This window comes from Neoarius graeffei, chromosome 18 (assembly GCF_027579695.1).
Source record: "Neoarius graeffei isolate fNeoGra1 chromosome 18, fNeoGra1.pri, whole genome shotgun sequence".
Classification (NCBI taxonomy): Eukaryota; Metazoa; Chordata; class Actinopteri; order Siluriformes; family Ariidae; genus Neoarius; species Neoarius graeffei.
In genome coordinates this window covers 62,994,126-63,015,587 of record NC_083586.1, presented here as the reverse complement: position 1 = coordinate 63,015,587, position 21,462 = coordinate 62,994,126, and the positions used below count along the sequence as shown (strand labels likewise).

At 46.3% G+C, this 21,462-nt stretch overlaps 1 protein-coding gene across 1 annotated transcript in view; it reads left to right on the top strand.

Moving 5' to 3' along the window:
* LOC132866438 (complement C3-like) overlaps window positions 1-21,462 on the top strand; it is a 107,748-nt gene that overhangs the window by 9,844 nt on the left and 76,442 nt on the right. The window contains exons 10-15 of the mRNA XM_060899198.1: window positions 5,010-5,125; window positions 5,840-5,986; window positions 7,918-8,115; window positions 8,312-8,503; window positions 12,646-12,804; window positions 13,008-13,137. Coding sequence (XP_060755181.1) covers window positions 5,010-5,125; window positions 5,840-5,986; window positions 7,918-8,115; window positions 8,312-8,503; window positions 12,646-12,804; window positions 13,008-13,137 — 942 coding nt within the window. The remainder of the gene's footprint in view (window positions 1-5,009; window positions 5,126-5,839; window positions 5,987-7,917; window positions 8,116-8,311; window positions 8,504-12,645; window positions 12,805-13,007; window positions 13,138-21,462) is intronic.

Here is a 21,462-nt window from a genome sequence, read left to right as displayed (position 1 = left end):
TCATTTCGGCCGCTTGTATCCGCGATCTTGTCCTTTCGGTCATTACCCAAAGCTCATGACCATAGGTGAGAGTCGGAACGTAGATCGACCGGTAAATTGAGAGCTTCGCCTTTTGGCTCAGCTCCTTCTTCACCACAACGGACCGGTAAAGCGACCGCATCACTGCGGAGGCTGCACCGATCCACCTGTCGATCTCACGCTCCATCCTTCCCTCACTCGTGAACAAGATCCCGAGATACTTAAACTCCTCCACTTGAGGCAGAACTTCTCCACCAACCTGGAGAGGGCAAGCCACCCTTTTCCGGTCGAGAACCATGGCCTCGGACTTGGAGGTGCTGATTCTCATCCCAGCCGCTTCACACTCGACTGCAAACCGCCCCAGTGCATGCTGAAGGTCCTGGTTTGAAGAAGCCAACAGGACAACATCATCCGCAAAAAGCAGAGATGAAATCCTGTGGTTCCCAAACAGGATTCCTTCTGGCCCCTGGCTGCGCCTAGAAATTCTGTCCATAAAAATTATGAACAGAACCGGTGACAAAGGGCAGCCCTGCCGGAGTCCAACATGCACTGGGAACAGGTCTGACTTACTGCCGGCAATGCGAACCAGACTCCTGCTCCGTTCGTACAGGGACCGGACAGCCCTTAGCAAAGAGCCCCGAACCCCATACTCCCGAAGCACCCCCCACAGAATACTACGGGGGACACGGTCGAATGCCTTCTCCAGATCCACAAAGCACATGTGGACTGGTTGGGCAAACTCCCATGAACCCTTGAGCACCCTATGAAGGGTATAGAGCTGGTCCAGTGTTCCGCGACCAGGACGAAAACCGCATTGTTCCTCCTGGATCCGAGGTTCGACTATTGGTCGAATTCTCCTCTCCAGTACCCTGGAGTAAACCTTCCCTGGGAGGCTGAGAAGTGTGATTCCCCTATAATTGGGGCACACTCTCCGGTCCCCTTTCTTAAAAAGAGGGACCACCACCCCAGTCTGCCACTCCAGAGGCACTGTCCCTGACCGCCACGCGATGTTGCAGAGGCGTGTCAACCAAGACAGCCCCACAACATCCAGAGACTTGAGATACTCAGGGCGGATCTCATCCACCCCCGGTGCCTTGCCACTGAGGAGCTTGCAAACCACCTCAGTGACTTCGGCTTGGGTAATGGACGAGTCCACCTCTGAGTCATCAGCCTCAGTCTCCTCAGTGGAAGACATGACGGTGGGATTGAGGAGATCCTCAAAGTATTCCTTCCACCGCCCGACAATGTCCCCAGTCGAGGTCAACAGCTCCCCACCCGCACTGTAAACAGTGTTGGCAGAGTACTGCTTCCCCCTCCTGAGGCGCCGGACGGTTTGCCAGAATTTCTTCGAGGCCGACCGATAGTCCTTCTCCATGGCCTCCCCGAACTCCTCCCAGTTCCGAGTTTTTGCTTCCGCAACTGCCCGAGCTGCAGCACGCCTGGCCTGCCGATACCCGTCAGCTGCCTCGGGAGTCCTGGAGGTTAACATGGCCCAATAGGACTCCTTCTTCAGCTTGACGGCATCCCTTACTTCTGGTGTCCACCACCGGGTTCGGGGATTGCCGCCACGACAGGCACCGGAGACCTTGCGGCCACAGCTCCGAACAGCTGCGTCCACAATGGAGGTAGAGAACATGGTCCACTCAGACTCAATGTCCCCCGCCTCCCTCGGAAGCTGGGAAAAGCTCTCCCGGAGGTGGGAGTTAAAGACCTCCCCGACAGAGTGCTCGGCCAGACATTCCCAGCAGACCCTCACCATACGTTTGGGCCTGCCAGGTCTGTCCAGCTTCCTCCTCCGCCAGCGGATCCAACTCACCACCAGGTGGTGATCAGTTGACAGCTCAGCCCCTCTCTTCACCCGAGTGTCCAAGACATAGGGCCGGAGATCAGATGAAACGACTACAAAGTCTATCATTGACCTCCGACCTAAGGTGTCCTGGTGCCACGTGCACTTATGGACACCCCTATGCTCGAACATGGTGTTCGTTATGGACAAACCGTGACTAGCACAGAAGTCCAATAACAAAACACCACTCGGGTTCAGATCGGGGAGGCCGTTCCTTCCAACCACGCCCCTCCAGGTGTCACTGTCATCTCCCACGTGAGCATTGAAGTCCCCCAGTAACACAATGGAGTCCCCAGTCTGAGCACTCCTCAGTACCTCTCCCAGGGACTCCAAGAAGGCCGGATACTCTATACTGCTATTTGGGCCATAGGCACAAACAACAGCAAGAGCCCTCTCCCCAATCCGAAGGCGCAGCGAGGCGACCCTCTCGTTCACTGGGGTAAACTCCAACACATGGCGGCTGAGCTGGGGAGCTATAAGCAAGCCCACACCAGCCCGCCGCCGCTCACCACGGGCGACTCCAGAGAAGTGGAGAGTCCAGCCCCTCTCGAGGAGCTGGGTTCCAGAGCCCAAGCTGTGCGTGGAGGTGAGCCCGACTATCTCTAGCCGGTACCTCTCAACCTCCCGCACAAGCTCAGGCTCTTTCCCCCCCAGCGAAGTGACATTCCATGTCCCAACAGCCAGCCGCTGTGTCCGGGGATCAGGTCGTCGAGGCCCCTGCCTTCGACTGCCACCCAATCCACATTGCACCAGTCCCCTACTGCTACCTCTGTGGGTGGTGAACCCACAGGAGGTTACAATGGGTTATTTTAACCTATTTGGTTACACACTTGCCGCCACAGAATGTTAACAGCAATGTAATGTCTTTTCTGGCTAATTTTATTCGTCTTACCTCCAACAAAGTGGTCACTACACAAGCGTTGGTATGCCGAGGGCTGCCAATCTGTTAATGGCCGCTATCCATCTTCTCCGTCGGGATCTGATAAAAGGATAAACCTTGCCTTGTTTGTTGATGGTTACTACATCCAGGTGCACAACAATATAGCGGCATGATGGAAGTCTTGCTGAAAGTAAAAACTTTCTTTCCTGCCGTTCCTCAATGTTGGCTGTGGTAAACTACTGGTAGTACATGTCCAAAATGGCGGCCGCGTTTGTCGTGACGTCACGTGAAAAGGGTCCATATACAGTATACGTATAGACCTGTGTAAAAGTGTTAGGCACATGTAAAGAAATGCTGTCGAGCAAAAATGGCTTAAAAATAATGAAATTAAATGTTTCAACATTAAAAAATACCATAAACAGTAAGCAGTAAGCAATAATAAATGAACCAAAGACAATATTTGGTGTGACCCTTATAAAAAAGAACTATACTTCAAGTTCATTTTATTAAGTATACTTAAGTAACGTTAAAGTATATTTTCTTAAGTATACTTTTGTGTACTAAGTATACTGATATCAATGTACTTACAGTATACTTGTAAGTAAACTAATCTAATACTTCTTGGGACTAAATTGGCCCACTTTTAGTTTATAAAAAGTATACTTTAAGTCTAAGAGAAGTAAACTCTGAGTATATAACTAGTATTTTTATTTTGTACTGCAAGTATACCACAAGTAAACTTATATACTAATGGTTTGCTAGTTCTATACTTGTAGTCCACTCTTTAGTTTACAAAAGCATACTTCATAGTAAACTGGAAATATACTATGAGTTTACTTGTTTTATACTTCTAGTCCACTTTTTAGTTTACTAAAGTATACTTTGTAGTATACTGGAGATATACTATTGGTTTACTCGTTACACACTTCAAGTCCACTTTTTAGTTATTAAAAGTATACTTTATAGCATATTGGAACTATACTATAAGTTACTGGTTTTACTGTATACATCTAGTCCACTTTTTAATTTTGAAGTTTACTGCAATTACCCTTCTAGGTATACTATTAGTTTTCTAGCCTGAACCTTTACCTCATGCACACTACCAGTGGACAACTTAAGTGTTTTGTACCTGAAGTTAGAATGAAGTTATAAAGGCACGAATTCACAGAACGACAACAGATACTCAGGATTAAGAACATTCATTTTCTTTAAAAATCAAAATTTAAAGCAACATTGTATTAAATGCCAAAGTATAAAAACACGGCAATGACAACTGAAATTGACATCCAAGCTCTAAAGAAAAAGAAATAAATAAAAAATAATTATCCCACTCAGGAGAAATTAAAAAAAGTAATAATAACTTATGTGGAACCACAGACCTAAGAGTCAACAATGCTGAAGCACAACTACAGGGCAAGTACACTTAAACATCTCTCATCTCATTATCTCTAGCCGCTTTATCCTGTTCTACAGGGTCGCAGGCAAGCTGGAGCCTATCCCAGCTGACTACGGGAGAAAGGCGGGGTACACCCTGGACAAGTCGCCAGGTCATCACAGGGCTGACACATAGACACAGACAACCATTCACACTCACATTCACACCTACGCTCAATTTAGAGTCACCAGTTAACCTAACCTGCATGTCTTTGGACTGTGGGGGAAACCGGAGCACCCGGAGGAAACCCACGTGGACACGGGGAGAACATGCAAACTCCACACAGAAAGGCCCTCGCCGGCCACGGGGCTCAAACCCGGACCTTCTTCCTGTGAGGCGACAGTGCTAACCACTACACCACCGTGCAGCCCACACTTAAACATAAGGCAAAAATATTTTAATACTTTATTAAATTTTTGTTAAGTATACCTTGATCAAAACTTTAAGTATAAGCTTAATATACTTAGACTTTTCTATATACTTTTCAGTAGAAGCCAAGTATACTTCTGTATAACTTTATTAAGTATATCTCTGATAAGTAAATAAAAAGTAAACTCCAGCTCAGATATATTACAAACCTTTTTTCTGTAACGTTTAATTTTGTGCTGGGGAAAAAAACAAGAACATTTGGAACTCTAAAATGTTTTGTAATGTTGTGACTCAATAATGTCAAAGTCATAAAACAGAAATCGATAAAGTTTGGATGGAAAAAAAAAACAGGGGGGCTAAGACTTTTGCACAGTACTGTATGTGTATGTTTGTGTGGTTGTTGATCTATATCAAACCATCTGCCTCCTTTCAGCTGTCGTTTATCTTGAACAATGTTTCAGGGAGTGAGATGGTTGAAGCGGAGAGGGGGGGCATTCAAATTGTGAAATCACCCTACACTATCCAGTTCAAGAAAACCCCGAAATTCTTCCACCCTGCTATGCCTTTCGAGGTCACGGTATGAAATGTAATATGTCTGTCCTCACAACATACACATGATAATTAAAATTTTATCCAAAGCCATTTAACCATGCTCTGTTCGACATAACATCCTTACAATCTTACACCTACGAAATTATTCACTGGAGCACTGGATAATTCATGTAAATAATTATTTATAGAGATAAATAAATCATCATTTATCTATTATTCAATTATTATTTATTTCTTTGAAGTGATAAAGTAAATAAATTATTAATTAAATACATTTAACTAAAATAATAATTAGATATATTTCTCATCTCATTATCTCTAGCCGCTTTATCCTTCTACAGGGTCGCAGGCAAGCTGGAGCCTATCCCAGCTGACTACGGGCGAAAGGCGGGGTACACCCTGGACAAGTCGCCAGGTCATCACAGGGCTGACACATAGACACAGACAACCACTCATGCTCACATTCACACCTACGGTCAATTTAGAGTCACCAGTTAACCTAACCTGCATGTCTTTGGACTGTGGGGGAAACCGGAGCACCCGGAGGAAACCCACACGGACACGGGGAGAACATGCAAACTCCACACAGAAAGGCCCTCGCCGGCCACGGGGCTCGAACCCAGGACCTTCTTGCTGTGAGGCGACAGCGCTAACCACTACACCACCGTGCCGCCCCATTTTAAGCTCAATAAAATAAAAATTGGATTACACAATGCATGTCTGATCTGGATTTGAAAAGGTTTATGTGACCAATCCGGATCAGTCACCCGCTGAAAAGGTGGATGTGGTGGTCAAGCCCGGTGATGCGAGGCGTCAAACCAGCAGTAACGGCTTGGCCAAGGTCACAGTAAACATCCAAGGAGGAGGCAACACTCTAAAAATCACTGTAAGTCATGTCACGTCAAAGAGGGTTTAAGAACATATTTGTTTTTTGACAAATTAACATTTCATGGCTGCTTATCAGCTTGTGTTTATACTATAAATACAACTCCAATTCCAAAAAACTTGGGACGCTCTGTAAAACATCAATAAAAACAGAATGGAAAGATTTGCAAGTCATAGAAACCTGATATTTCATTGAAAATAGTACAAAGACAACATATCAGATGTTGAAACTGAGATATTTTTTAATTATATGCTCATTTTGAATTTGATGTCAGCAACACGTTTCAGAAAAGTTGGGACAGGGGCAACAAAAGACTGAAAAAGTTGTGTACTGCTGAAAAAAAAATCCTAATTTGGTTAATTGTCAACAGGTCAGTAAGATGATTGGGTATAAAAAGAGCATCCCAGAGAGGCGGAGTCTCTCGAACAAAGATGGGGAGGGGTTCAGCGCTGTGTGAAAGAATGTGTGGGCAAACAGTGCAACAATTTAAGAATAACTCAACATTCTCAATGTAAAATTGCAAAGAATTTGTGGATCACATCATCTATAGTCCATAATACCCTTAAAAGATTCAGAGAATCTAGAGAAATCTCTGTATGCAAGAGACAAGGCTGAAAACTGACATTAAATGCTTGTGATCTTCAGGCCCTCAGGAGACACTGCATTAAAAGCAGACACGTGTCTGTAGTGGAAATCACTGTAAGGGCTCAGGAACAGTTCAGAAAACCATCGTCTGTGAAAACACTTCATTACTGCATCCACAAATGCAAGTTAAAACCAGATATAAACAATATCCAGAAACATCGCCCCTTTCTCTGGGCCCAAGCTCTTTTATGATGGACTGAGGTGAAGTGGAAAACTGTCCCAAGGTCTGACGAATCAAAAGTAGAAATTCTTTTTAGAAATCATGGACACCACATACTCCAGGCTAAAGAGGAGAGGAACCATCCAGCTTGTTATCAGTGCACAGTTCAAACGCCAGCATCTGTGATGGTATGAGGGGGCATTAGTGCACATAACATGGGCAGCTTGTACATCTGGGAAGGCATCATTAATGCTGAATGATATACACATGTTTCAGAGCAACATGCTGCCATCCAGACAAAATCTTTTTCAAGAAAAGCCTTCCTTATTTCAGCAAGACAACACCAAACTGCTTTCTGCACATATTAAACCTGCATGGCTCTATAGTAAAAGAGTCCAGGTGCTAAACTGGCCTGCTGCAGTCCAGACCTTTCTCCCATTTAAATCATTTGGCGCATTATGAAGCATAAAAGCAGACTCTGAACTGTTGAGCAACTGAATTTTATATCCGGCAAGAATGGGACAACATTTCTCTTTCAGAACTACAGCAATTGGTCTCCTCAGTTCCCAAACGTTTACAGTGTGTTGTTAAAAATAGAGGTGATGCAACACAGTAGTAAACATGCCCCTGTTCCAACTTTTCTGAAACGTGTTGACATCAAATTCAAAATGGGCATATAGTTTTAAAAAAAACAATAAAATTTCTTAGTTTCAACATTTGATATGTTGCCTTTGTACTATTTTCAATGCAATATAGGGTTTCCATGATTTGCAAATTATCGCATTCTGTTATTATTTATGTTGTACACAGTGTCCCAACGTTTTTGGAATTGGGGCTGTAAAATTAATTACACAGGAATATGAATTATAAGGAAATGTACTACTTATATCATGTCCCAACTTTTAAAAAAAAAAATCACAGACCAAGCTGGTTGAGTTGGTAAACTGTTTATTTTCCAGCTTTCACATGAATTAACAAAACTGATTGATACATGTTTTCCTGACTGTAGTGTTATTTGTTGTGTGTTTTGGAATTTGGTAACTGGATCAAGATGAATTTTCAAAAGCAGTGAAGCACACTGGAAATTTAAAAGCTTTTAACTAAAATGGTTTTGCTGTATAACCAGGCAAGAACCGACGCCCCAGGCATATTACCTGAAAGACAAGCTGAGAACACGATGACTGCCCAAGCTTACACCTCCAAAGGAGGCTCCGGCAATTATATAACTATTGGCATAGCAAATGCAGAACTGGCAATCGGTGATCCATTCAATATCAACCTATATTTCAAAACTACTGTCGAAAATCAAGACATCACTCTTGTGGTTGGTATCTCACACATACACACTGGGTTTAAATATCTTGTTGATATTGTGACATAGTTCTATTGACTTGTGTGTTACAGTAAAAATAATGCTAACCCAAAAACCTAACTTGAATTTTAATAGATAAAGAAACACACTAAGGTTTTTTGAATTCTTTTTTTATAAATAAATGCTCTGGGGCTTGTTTTTGTGTCAGACCCTTAGTAAAGGACAGATTGTAGAAGTGGAGAGGTTTAAGAGACAAGGCCAGGCACTGGTGACTCTGTCTAAAATCGTCAAAAAAGAGCTGGTTCCCTCATTTCGAGTGGTGGCATATTTCAACGTAGAATCCACGGAGCTTGTGTCAGACTCAATCTGGGTTGACGTGAAGGACACATGCTTGGGAACGGTAGGCAATCTGCTTCCTTTTCACAGTAAGTTAAAATGTTGTACTCGAGTATTATCTTTTTGAAGGTTTAGAAATACACCAGTATTTTAGAGAGTCAACAGATGGCATGCACACACGCATAAAATATGCACTGTAAGGCCAAAGGTTTTCCCTTCATTGGACCCAACCGATCCAAACCTGTTCCAACATGAAACAAGCATTGCCAGGCAAAACAAACCTCGCCTGGCAGCACTTATTTTATACCTGTATGTTGATAATGGTAATATTCCTCAATCAACAGCTGTCAGGTTATAATCCTATGAAAATCCATGACCTTGAGTTTGACATTTCAAAGTCATTCAAGGTCAAAGATCATGGTGCCAAATGAAAGCCCATATGGCACTTCCTATAAGTTGATAACGGCAAATATCTGTCTATCATCAACCATTTTCAAATTACAGCCCTCTGAAAATTTGTGACCTTGAATTTGACCTTTCAAGGTCAAAGATCATGGTGCCAAATGAAAGCCCATATGGGAGTTCCTATATGCTCATAATAGTAAACATCTGTCTATCGGCAACCATTTTTGAGTTATAATGGAAAATATGATATTTTGACCGAAAGGTCGACCTTTCCGGTGACCTTCACCTTGACCCGATTACCCCCAAAATTTAATCAGGCAATCTATGAACCATTACCCACCTACCCTGAAAATTTGAGGTCAATTGGTGCAACTGTCTAGAGCTAGATTGTTAAGAGACAGACACAAACAAACAGACAAAAAAACCTGGACTGATTACAATACCTCGCCCTGCTTACATTTTGATTTAAAATGTCCTGGTATTTCAAAGAGTTCATGATGCCATGCACCCTAACAAGGTTCCCGAGGCCTTTGGAAGAGAAACAGGCCCACAGCATCACTGATCCTCCCCTATACTTCACAGTGGGCATGAGGTGCTTTTCCGCATACTCATCTTTTGAAGAAGAAAGAAGAAACCTTTGTCACATGCACACTTCAAGCACAGTGAAATTCACCCTCTGCATTTAACCCATATGAAGCCGTGAACACACACACACACACACACACACACACACACACCCAGAGCAGTGGGCAGCCACACTAGAGTGCCCGGGGAGCAGTCAGCGGTTCGGTACCTTGCTCAAGGGCACCTCAGCCCAAAGCCGCCCCACGTTAACCTAATTGCATTTCTTTGGACTGTGGGGGAAACCGGAGCACCCGGAGGAAACCCACACAGACACGGGGAGAACATGCAAAGTCCACACAGAAAGGCCCTCGCTGGCCGCTGGGTTCGAACCCAGAACTCCAGACGTTTACGTTTATGCTTGTAAGTGAGAAAAGGCTTTTTCTGTGCATGCCTCCCAAACAGCTTGTTGGCATGTAGATAGCACCTGATGGTTGTTATGGAGACTGTGTGACCCCAAGATGCTACTCTTTGATGCAATTCTCCAACAGTGAGCTTTGGAGAACTTTTTACTTCTCTTACCGTCCTCTTCACTGTGTGTGGTGGCAAGATAAACTTGCATCCTCGTCCAGGCTTGTTTGCCACTGTTCCAGTTGTTTTAAACTTCTTGATGATTCCTCTGACTGTAGATATGGGCAGGTGTAGGTGAGTGGCTATTTTCTTGTAGCCATTGCCTGACTTATGAAGGTCAACACACATCTGCCTTACTTGAATGGTGTGTTCTCTTGTCTTTCCCATGTTGAAGAGTGGATAAGAGAAATAGGCCTCTGTGTCACATCATATTTATACCCCAGGGAAACAGGATGTGCTGAATTACTAATTAAAGGTTCCTAGATACTCTGAACAACTTTATAAACTACAGTTGAAATGACAGAAATGCTTCAATTATATTTATTTTCTAGGAATTGTGATGGGTGTCAATATTTCATGTGATTTTATGAAAAATATTTCTTAGGGATTTTTAATTTTTTTTTTTAATTCACTTGATTTAAGGGTTACATTTTTCTACAATTTTCAGTGTGAGATTATGCTTCTGCAATAAAAATTGAATTAATTTTAAGGCTTTTAACACATCTTAACCAGGGGTGCCAATAATTGTGGAGGGCACTGTGTATATATATATATATATATATCTATCATTCATCTCATTATCTCTAGCCGCTTTATCCTTCTACAGGGTCGCAGGCAAGCTGGAGCCTATCCCAGCTGACTACGGGCAAAAGGCGGGGTACACCCTGGACAAGTCGCCAGGTCATCACAGGGCTGACACATAGACACAGACAACCATTCACACTCACATTCACACCTACGGTCAATTTAGAGTCACCAGTTAACCTAACCTGCATGTCTTTGGACTGTGGGGGAAACCGGAGCACCCGGAGGAAACCCACGCGGACACGGGGAGAACATGCAAACTCCGCACAGAAAGGCCCTCGCCGGCCACGGGGCTCGAACCCGGACCTTCTTGCTGTGAGGCGACAGCGCTAACCACTACACCACCGTGCCACCCCATATATAAGCATTTTGATTTTGTTCCAGTAGCCCCTTTCTCATCAGTCTGGTTGCCCTGGTTCCTCAACACCTGACACAGACCTTGTTAGACCAGTATGCCTCTTGTTTTTCTGTCTCTCATTGATGAGGTAGGCAGGTAGCATTAAGTGCTTTGCCTATAGGCCTTTACTGGAATTGTCTCAACCACGGCATGAACCACTGACCCCTGTAGAGAGCACTAAGTTAGCAGTGTTATTAACTGAGCTATCGAAGAAGATTGGAAGATGGCACAGAGGCACGAATCATAGCTGCACAGGAACAGGCCCTAAGCACAAGATCGATAGAGGCTGGGGTCTACCACATGAAGCAGGACCCCAGGTGCAGACTGCAAAGATGCCTCTGAGACAATCCAGGAAGCACATACATGGAAAGCCATAACCAAGTATCTGGCATAGTGTACAGAAACATCTGTGCCAAGTATGGACTTGAAGTCCCAAGGTCAAAGTGGGACACACCTTCGAAAGTGGTTGAGAATGACCAAGCTAAGATCCTGTGGGACTTCCAGATACAGACTGACAAACTGGTAATGGCTAACCAACTAGATATGGTAGTGGTGGACAAATGGAAGAACAAGGCTGTGGTGATAGATATGGCAATACCAAGTGACAACAACATCAGGAAAAAGGAACTTGAGAAGCTCAGGAAGTATTGAGGGCTGAAAGAAGAGCTAGAAAAGATGTGGAAGATGAAGACAACAGTGGTCTCTGTGGTGATAAGAGCCCTAGGTGCAGTGACCCCCCAAACTAGGAGAGTGGCTCCAACAGATCCCAGGAACAACATCCGAGAACTCTGTCCAGAAAAGTGCAGTCCTAGGAACAGCTAAGATACTGCGCAGGGCCCTCAAACTCCCAGGCCTCTGATAGAGGACCCAAGCTCAATGGAAAAAAAGACCACCTGAAGGAGGGGCGAGTGGGGATTTTTAAAAAATATAGAGAGAGAGTGAGTGTTTATTAAGAAAATCCTATAAAGTGGCAGGTTTCCCAAAATCCTCTTAACGCTAAGAGAGTCTTCACCAGGGGAGAGAGTGTTCATTGTGCTGCTCGCTCTACCATTACCAATGATCTTTGTGCTACAATGCTTTTGGGAAACTTGGCAAAGATCAGTAAACAGTAGTAACCTAAACAAGGTCAATATTTAGTCATGAAAGTATTGGGACAGCAAGCCCAATTCTTTTGTATTTGCTATACACTGAAAACAACTGGATTTGACATCAAAAGATGAATGTGAGATGATAGATTACCTGATATTTACATCTAGATCTGATAAACAGCCAAGACCAACGTGTTAGAATTGTGTTACCAGTCACCCCATGGTAGATGTGACATGTTCACCAAGTTCGGCTAAGTTTCTGTCCCAAACGCACTGTGCTACACTAAATCCTTTTGGACATCACCTTCCCAGAAATTCATAGACTCATTTGTTTCCCTTCGACTGGCTATAACCAGCTGATTAGTTTGCCATAAACTATTATATTGTTAGCTACCAGTTTTTATCCATCAATTTCCAGGCAAACAAAGCACTGGGTTGAGTAGCCCATTGGAGCTTCCATTTGCCTAGTGGGCCAGCTAACAAATTTGTCCACCCTTGATATATTTTTTCTCTCTTTTCTTTTTTCTTTATGTAATGTAGCTAAAACTGCATGTAAAGGAGAGTGTAAAAGTCAAGGTATTTAGCCCTTATGATGAGTTCCATCTCGTAGTAACTGGAGATCCAAGTGCCAAGGTTGGCCTGGTAGCTGTGGATAAGGGTGTCTTTGTCCTCAACAAGAACAGACTCACACAGAACCAGGTGAGTAATACCTGGCAGTGTTTTTAATTTTCATTATCTCATGGTTTTATGTTTGGTTTACTCAGGAATCAGGTAAAGGCAAAAAAAAATGTGCCTGAGTCCAGTGTCCTCCAGTTTGATCTTGGGACAAACTTAATCTAACTTTTCGCAAGAAAATTTAGTGCACACATTTACAGTAATATTCTTTTCTCTTTCCCCAACAGATCTGGGACATTATTGAGAAGCATGACACTGGCTGTACAGCCGGTAGGGGTAAAGACAGTCTGGGGGTTTTCTATGATGCAGGTCTGCTGTTTCAGTCTGATAAAGCAGGAGGCACCACTGAAAGAACAGGTAACACTTAAAAAAATGAATAAAACTCTGTGTGGTGCTGTAATAGGTCAATAAATCAACTTTATGGCTTGTGTAATGAAGCAGTTGCTGCTACTACCCCAAAACAGATTATTAGAGTAGATTAGATTCACTTTATTCATCCCACATCGGGGAAATTCACATGTTACAGTAGCAAGTCAAACAGATAACAAATAAAACTGAAATAAAAATTAGACAAATGAAAGATTAAATACAGAGGGCTATTTGCATTATCTACCGTGAAAAAGTATAAAAAAATTGCCTTATTGAGAGGCTCGGAAAAATTGCACATTACAGGTAGACTCTGTATATATACACACATATATACATAAATTATATATTAGGGGTGTCACGATTCGGTTCGGTTCATCGAAAATCGAATCGGTAGCAGTACGATTCGATTTCGATTCGTCATACTTCAATTTCAATTCGATTCATGAATTACCTTACATCCCAAGTCTCCCAGAACTTCTGGGAGTCTCCTGCATATTGATAGAAGCGAGCAAGAGCGTGCGCGCGCAACATTAAGGTCTGCATCACGCATCTTAGAATGTGCGCGCGCAAGGGAGACTGTGTGCAGTGTTGCCAGATATTGCTGACGTTTTCCATCCCAAAATATGTTCAAAACCCGCCAAAATGCACTTAAAACCACCCAATGTGGCAACACTGCCTGTGTGCCTGTTAATGTAGCGCATGCCAGACAAAGAGCATCCTGATTGGGTTACTCAGCAAAATAAGCCAATCAGCTTTCAGTGTGGGCGGGCTTTTATCCCTTTTCTCGAGGACCGACCGGCATAGCAGAGAGAGAGCGCGCGCCCCAAAAAACGAAAGTACAAAACCCACTTCAGCTCAGATTACACAAAAGAATCTCCCTGTCTAATAAGGGTAGAAAATAATGACAGTTTCGCGCGATGTACTGTTTGCAGCAGTGGTTTCAGCATTGCCCATGGTGGCTTAAATGATTGTAAAGGACATGTTGAGGTGCGTCATTTCATGTGCATTATAGGTCTACAACAGGCTGTCATGAAAAGACCAAACTTATTGAAGATTTCCATTGTTAGGGTTTTGCTGGGATTCGAACCTGGTTCGTTGGTGTGATAATCCAGCAAACCCCCACTGGGCCACCAGGGGGATGACGCAAATGCAGAGGCGTGAGGCGGAAGTAGAAAAAGAATCAAAAGGTTTAGTGATACTATATACACTATATACAGGGCAAAAAAAAAAAAAAAGAGTATAATCCAAAAAAAGCAAAGTGCAAAACAAAGAACACAGTACAGAGGAAACTGGAGATACACATAACAGCACAAAGACTCTGTGACAAGAGGACTGAACTCAGGGGTATAAATACACAAACTAATTAAGGACACAGGTGAAGATAATCAGGACTAAACAGGCAATTAACAAAAACACAAAACACAGGAACAGTGGCGGCCTCTAGAGGCCAAAATAAACATGACACGAAAAGGAAATAACAGCGGCCTCTAGAGGCCAAAACAGTCCTAGTCCTAACAGGACCCCCCCCCCCCCCCCCCCAGGAGCGTCTCCTGATGTTCCCAGGGCGATCCGGATGGGCCGAATGGAAGTCCCGACATAGTTCTTTATCTAGGACATCCCGAGCAGGAACCCAGCAGCGCTCCTCAGGACCATAGCCCTCCCAGTCCACCAGATATTGCAACCCGCCACGGACCCGGCGGGAGTCAAGCAGGCGATGCACAGTGAACACAGTCTGCCCCTGGAAGATGCGGGGGGGTGGGGGGTTCCTAGGGGCAGGGGCATACATAGATGTCAGTACGGGCCGCAACAGGGAAACATGGAAAGTGGGGTTGATCCTCAGAGTCCGGGGCAACTGGAGCCGATAGGAGACAGGGTTCACCCTGCGCACCACCTTGAAGGGGCCAATGTAGCGAGGAGCAAGCTTGCGGTTCTCCACCCGCAGCGGAAGGTCCTTAGTGGACAGCCAAACCCGCTGCCCAGGGCGGAAAGCGTGTGCAGGTCTTCTATGGCGGTTGGCCTGAGTCTGGTTGGTTCTGGAGGTCTGTATGAGGGTCTTCCTGACCTTGCTCCAGGTCTTGCGACACCGTCTCACATATTGGTTGACCGAGGGCACCCCCGTGTCCTCCTCCTGGTCCGGGAACAGAGGTGGCTGGAACCCGAATTGGCACTGGAACGGCGACAGCTTGGTGGCCGATGACTGCAGGGTGTTGTGGGCGTACTCTGCCCATGGCAGCCAGGTGCTCCACGATGTCGGGTTATCCATAGCCAGGCCTCGCAGGGTGGTTTCCAGGTCCTGGTTGAGCCTCTCCGTCTGACCACTGGACTGTGGGTGAAACCCAGAGGAGAGGCTGGCAGTGGCTCCGATGACCTTGCAGAACCCGTGCCACACTCGGGAGGAGAACTGGGGCCCTCGGTCTGAGACGATGTCCTGTGGAAGACCAAAGACTCGGAAGACATGATTGAACATAAGTTTAGCTGTTTCAAGAGCAGAGGGGAGTTTGCACAGTGGTATGAAGTGGCAAGCCTTGGAGAATCTGTCAACTATGACCAAAATGACCATGTTACCTTGTGACTCAGGGAGACCCGTGATGAAATCGACTGCCACGTGGGACCAGGGATGCCGGGGAATGGTCAGAGGATGCAGGAGACCCTGGGGACGCTGTCGTGGGTTCTTGGTTCTGGTGCAAACCTCACAGGACAGGACAAATGACCTTACTTCCTGCTCCATGTTAGGCCACCAGAAGCGTCTTTTCAGGAAGTCCAGGGTCCTCCGAGCTCCCGGGTGGGCGGTGAGAGGGGAAGAGTGACCCCACTGGAGAACCTTGGCCCGGGCTTGATGTGGGACGTACAAGAGGCCCGGTGGCCCTGTCCCAGGACAGGGGTTCTGGCGTTGGGCTCGTCGAACAGCCTCCTCAATACCCCAGCGGACAGGGGCCACAATCCGGGACACCGAGATAATAGGCCCAACTTCATTCTCCCTGTTAGTGGCAGAGAACAGCCTGGACAGTGCGTCAGGTTTGGTGTTCTTGGAGCCGGGGCGGTACGAGAGGGTGAAGTCAAACCGACTGAAAAACAGGGCCCACCTAGCCTGTTGAGGGTTCAGTCTCTTGGCTTGCTGGAGGTACTCCAGATTCTTGTGGTCAGTCCAAACCAGGAATGGATGTTGCGCTCCCTCCAGCCAGTGCCTCCACTCCTCAAGGGCCGGTTTGACCGCTAGCAGTTCTCGATTCCCCACATCATACCAGGACTCCGCAGGACTCAGGCGGTGGGAGAAGTAAGCACAGGGGTGCAGCTTTCCTTCCGAACGTTGAGAGAGCACCGCGCCGACACCACTGTCCGAGGCGTCCACCTCCACGATGAATGGTTGGGAGGTGTCCGGGAGGACCAGAATGGGTGCCGTGCAGAAGTGGTCCTTGAGGTCTTTGAACGCCTTTTCCGCCTGAGGAGATCAGACATAAGATCCACCTGTCCTTTTGGTGAGGTCTGACATGGGTGCTGCCACAGAACTGAAGTTCCTGATGAACTTGCGGTAGAAGTTAGCGAATCCTAAGAACCGCTGAACCTCCTTAATGGACTTGGGAGTAGGCCAGTCCCGGACGGCCAGGGTCTTGGCAGGGTCCATTTGGAGTTGGCCTGTCCGTACAATAAATCCCAGAAAGGAGACCTCGGGAACATGAAATTCGCATTTCTGGGCCTTGGCGAACAGATTGTTCTGTAGCAGCCTCTGGAGAACCTGGCGGACATGGTGGCAGTGCTCCTGCACGGTCTTGGAAAAGATAAGGATGTCGTCGAGGTAGACAAAAACGTACAGGTTAATCATGTCCCTTAAGACGTCGTTGATTCGGGCCTGAAAAACAGCTGGTGCGTTGGTGAGTCCGAAGGGCATCACCTGGTATTCGTAGTGCCCAGACGGGGTGTTAAAGGCAGTCTTCCACTCGTCTCCCTGTCAGATACGGATGAGGTGGTATGCATTCCGTAGGTCCAACTTGGTGAAGACGGTGGCGCCTTGGAGCAGGTCGAAAGCAGTGGACATCAGCGGAAGGGGATATCGGTTGCGCACAGTGATCTTGTTCAGGCCCCTGTAGTCAATACATGGTCGGAGCCCCCCATCCTTCTTGCCGACAAAGAAGAAGCCGGCTCCAGCAGGTGAGGTGGAGGGTCGAATGAACCCAGAGACCAGGGCATCTTTGAGGTATTCCTCCATGGCCTTGCGTTCTGGCTGAGAGAGGGAAAACAGTCTGCCACGAGGAGGGGTAGTCCCAGGGAGCAAGTCGATGGCACAGTCGTAGGCCCGGTGCGGAGGAAGAACGGCGGCCCTGCTCTTGCTGAATACCTCCTTGAGATCCCAGTACTCTGTGGGAACTTGAGATAACTCGGTGAGATCAGGGGGCTCGGCAGGAGACACAGGAGAGCTAGAGAGCAGACAAGAGGCATGGCATGCAGGGCCCCATTCCACAACCTGGCTTGTTACCCAGTCTATGCGAGGGTTGTGGCGAGTAAGCCAAGGAAGGCCTAGAATAACTGGGAACTCAGGTGAAGGAATCAGGTGCAGGGATATTTCTTCCTTGTGACCTTGAGACTGGAGGAAGACTGGAGAAGTAACTTGGGTGACTCTTCCATCACCTAACGCTTGGCCATCGAGGGCAGACACAGACAGTGGGACTTCAAGAGGTGCAGTAGCAATATTGATGCTTTGGCCGAAGTGAATATCCATAAAGTTCCCAGCCGCCCCTGAGTCTAACAAAGCTTGACAAGAATGGACAGACTCACCCCAGGAGATGGAGACCGGGATGTAGATTCCTTGGCCAGGGAGTCCAGGAGAGAGGGTAGGCCCCGTCACAACCCTCCCTCGGCTGGATGGGGCGGTCCTTTTTCCAAGAGTTCGGGACATGATGCTCGGAAGTGACCCGGCTTGCCACAGTAGATGCAGCACTTGTCCCTCCTTCTGCGCTCCCTTTCAGATGCGGAGAGGCGAGTACGACCCACTTGCATGGGTTCTAGACAGTCACTGAAGGAGGTAGACGGTTTCCAGGTAGAGGTAGGGAGGCTGGGGGGGCTCAAGGCTTGGTGGCGTTCTCTCATCCTGTTGTCCAGACGAATAGCATGTGAGATGAGGGTTTCGAGGTCACTTGGGCATCCAATAGAGGCCAGACCTTCCTTGATGGGGTCAGACAGACCATGGTGGAAGGCTGACACCAGGGCAGTCTCGTTCCATCCACTTACTGCTGCGAGAGTTCGGAACGAGATGGTGTAATCTGCGACACTTCCTCCTTGCCGGATGGACATGGGCTTTCGGGCTGCGTCGGTACTAATGTCCGCCTGATCGAAGACCCGAAGCATCTCTTCAGAAAACAGCTGGAAATCAAGGCACTCAGGTCCCTGTCTTTGCCAGATAGCGGTAGCCCAGGCTCACGCCTTACCAGCTAATAAGGTTATCACAAAGGCAATCTTGCGGCGATCCGTAGTGTAGGTGGTAGGCTGAAGCTCAAAGGTGAGTTGACACTGGGTAAGGAACTCTCGGCACTCGTTGTGCTTGCCGTCGTACCTCTGTGGTGCAGGAAGGCTGGGTTCGCGAGGTGAAGAAGGCAGCATGGCAGGAGGCACAGGAGCAGGATCAGGAGATGCAGGCAGACGTGTCAGCTGTGCCAGGGTTTTCCCAATTTTCTGAAGCAGTTCCTCATGGTGAGCAAGGGCCTCACGTTGGCTGGTGAGCGTACGTCCATGAGCGTCCATGGTCGCTCCGAAGCGTGTCAAAGCTGCCATAATTTCCTGAAGGTTGGCCGGGTAGACAGTTGAAGCAGCCTCTGCTGAGTCGGTCATGACAGAGTCTTTCTGTTAGGGTTTTGCTGGGATTCGAACCTGGTTCGTTGGTGTGATAATCCAGCAAACCCCCACTGGGCCACCAGGGGGATGACTCAAATACAGAGGCGTGAGGCGGAAGTAGAAAAAGAATCAAAAGGTTTAGTGATACTATATACACTATATACAGGGCAAAAAAAAAAAAACAAAGAGTATAATCCAAAAAAAAGCAAAGTGCAAAACAAAGAACACAGTACAGAGGAAACTGGAGATAAACATAACAGCACAAAGACTCCGTGACAAGAGGACTGAACTCAGGGGTATAAATACACAAACTAATTAAGGACACAGGTGAAGATAATCAGGACTAAACAGGCAATTAACAAAAACACAAAACACAGGAACAGTGGCGGCCTCTAGAGGCCAAAATAAACATGACACGAAAAGGAAATAACAGCGGCCTCTAGAGGCCAAAACAGTCCTAGTCCTAACATCCGTAAAGTAACAATGTATGAATATATATCATATATATCAAATACACGTCATATATGTGTGTATCTTTTTATAAATGAGGTTAGCTTGTCTAATGTAGCATGTTGGGGAGAATCATAGTATTATATCTATATTTCTGATAAAATTTTAGGTATGATACCGTGTATAACTCTCCAACTTATTGCTCATTTCATTATTTTGAGTTAATGTTGACTGAAAATTTTACCTTTGTGTAACAGTTTTCAAATTAAAGTGAAACTAGTCAAAGTACATAATTTCTTACTTGTTTATCAACTTAAAGTGAATCGAATCGAAAAGAATCGAATCGAGTACTAATAATCGATAATCGTATCGAATCGAAGAGTGAGTGAATCGTGACACCCCTAATATATAAAAATAGTTTAGGGCCTATATTAATTGCACATAATTGCATCGATGAGAGATGGCAGAGGTAGTAGTGGTGAAGTTGTGCAAATATAACGACAAACAGGTTATTGTTGCTACGTTACAAGTTGTGGGTGTTATACAGTCTGACAGCAGTAGGTATGAATGACCTGCTTTATCTCTCCTTCTTACACCGTGGGTGTAGCAGTCTACTACTAAACAAGCTGCTTAAAGCCCCCACAGCCTCATGTAGGGGGTGAGAGGGGTTATCCATGATTGAGGTCAGCTTGGCTTACATCCTCTTCTCACCCACCACCTCAATGGAGTCCAGAGGACAGTCCAAGACTGAGTCAGCCCTTCTGACCAGTTTATTAAGTTTCTTCCTGTCCCTTTCTGAACTTCCACAGCCCCAGCAGACCACAGCGTAGAAAATCACCGATGCTACCACAGAGTCATAAAAAGTCCTAAGCAGTGTCCTGCACGCACCAAAAGACCTCAGTCTTCTCAAGAGGTGGAGACGACTTTGGCCCTTCTTGTACAGGACATCTGTGTTGTTAGTTCAGTCCAGTTTGTTGTTGAGGTGAACACCCAGGTATTTGTACTCCTCCACGATCTCAATGTCCAAACCCTGGATGCTCACTGGTGCAATTTGAGGAACCGTCCTTCTGAAATCGATCACCACCTCCTTTGTCTTGCTGGCGTTGATGCGCAGGTGGTTCAGTTCGCACCAGGCGACAAAGTTGGTGATGACCTCTCTGTATTCCAGATCGTCCCCCTCTGACACATGTCCAATGATGGCTGTAACATCTGAGAACTTCTGGAGGTGGCAGCTGTCCATGTTGTAGCTGAAGTCAGATGTGTAAAGTGTAAAGAGGAAAGGAGAGAGCACTGCACCCTGTGGAGCCTGTGCTGCAGACTACCACATCAGACACACAGTCGCGGAGCCTCACATACTGCGGTCTGTTAATGAGGTAGTCAATGATCCATGCAGCCAGGTGGCAGTCGACACCAGCTCCCTCCAGCTTCCCCCTAAGCAGTGATGGCTGGATTGTGTTGAAAGCACTGGAGAAGTCAAAGAACATGATTCTCACAGTGCTCCCAGTGCCCTCCAGGTGCAAAAGTGACCGGTGTAGCAGGTAAATGACAGCGTCATCCACACCAATGCCCAGTCAATATGCAAACTGCAGGGTGTCCATCTCACTGTTCACCAGGTGTCGGAGGTGGGAGAGAACAATCCTCTCCATGATCTTCATTAGGTGAGACGTTAAAGCTACTGGCTGAAAGTGGTTGAGCTCCCTGGGGTGCGCAGTCTTGGGAACTGGAACCACACATGATGTTTTCCACAGAAGTGGAACTTTCTCCAGACTGAGGCTCAGGTTGAAAATGTACAGAAGAATCCCACAGAGCTGATCTGCACAGTCCTTAAGCAGTCTGGAGTTGATACCATCAGGGCCAGCAGCTTTCCTTGTCTTGATCCTCCTCAGCTCCTTCAACACCTGATCAGCTGTTATGGAGAGGCAAGGGGTGTAGCCAAGGTGTGAGTCCTGTAGAGTGAGGTCGGGGGTGGAGTGTGTGGATTGGTCTGGCAGGGATCGGAAGGGGGTGATGTGGTGTGAGGAGGGAGCTGTTGGTGTCAGA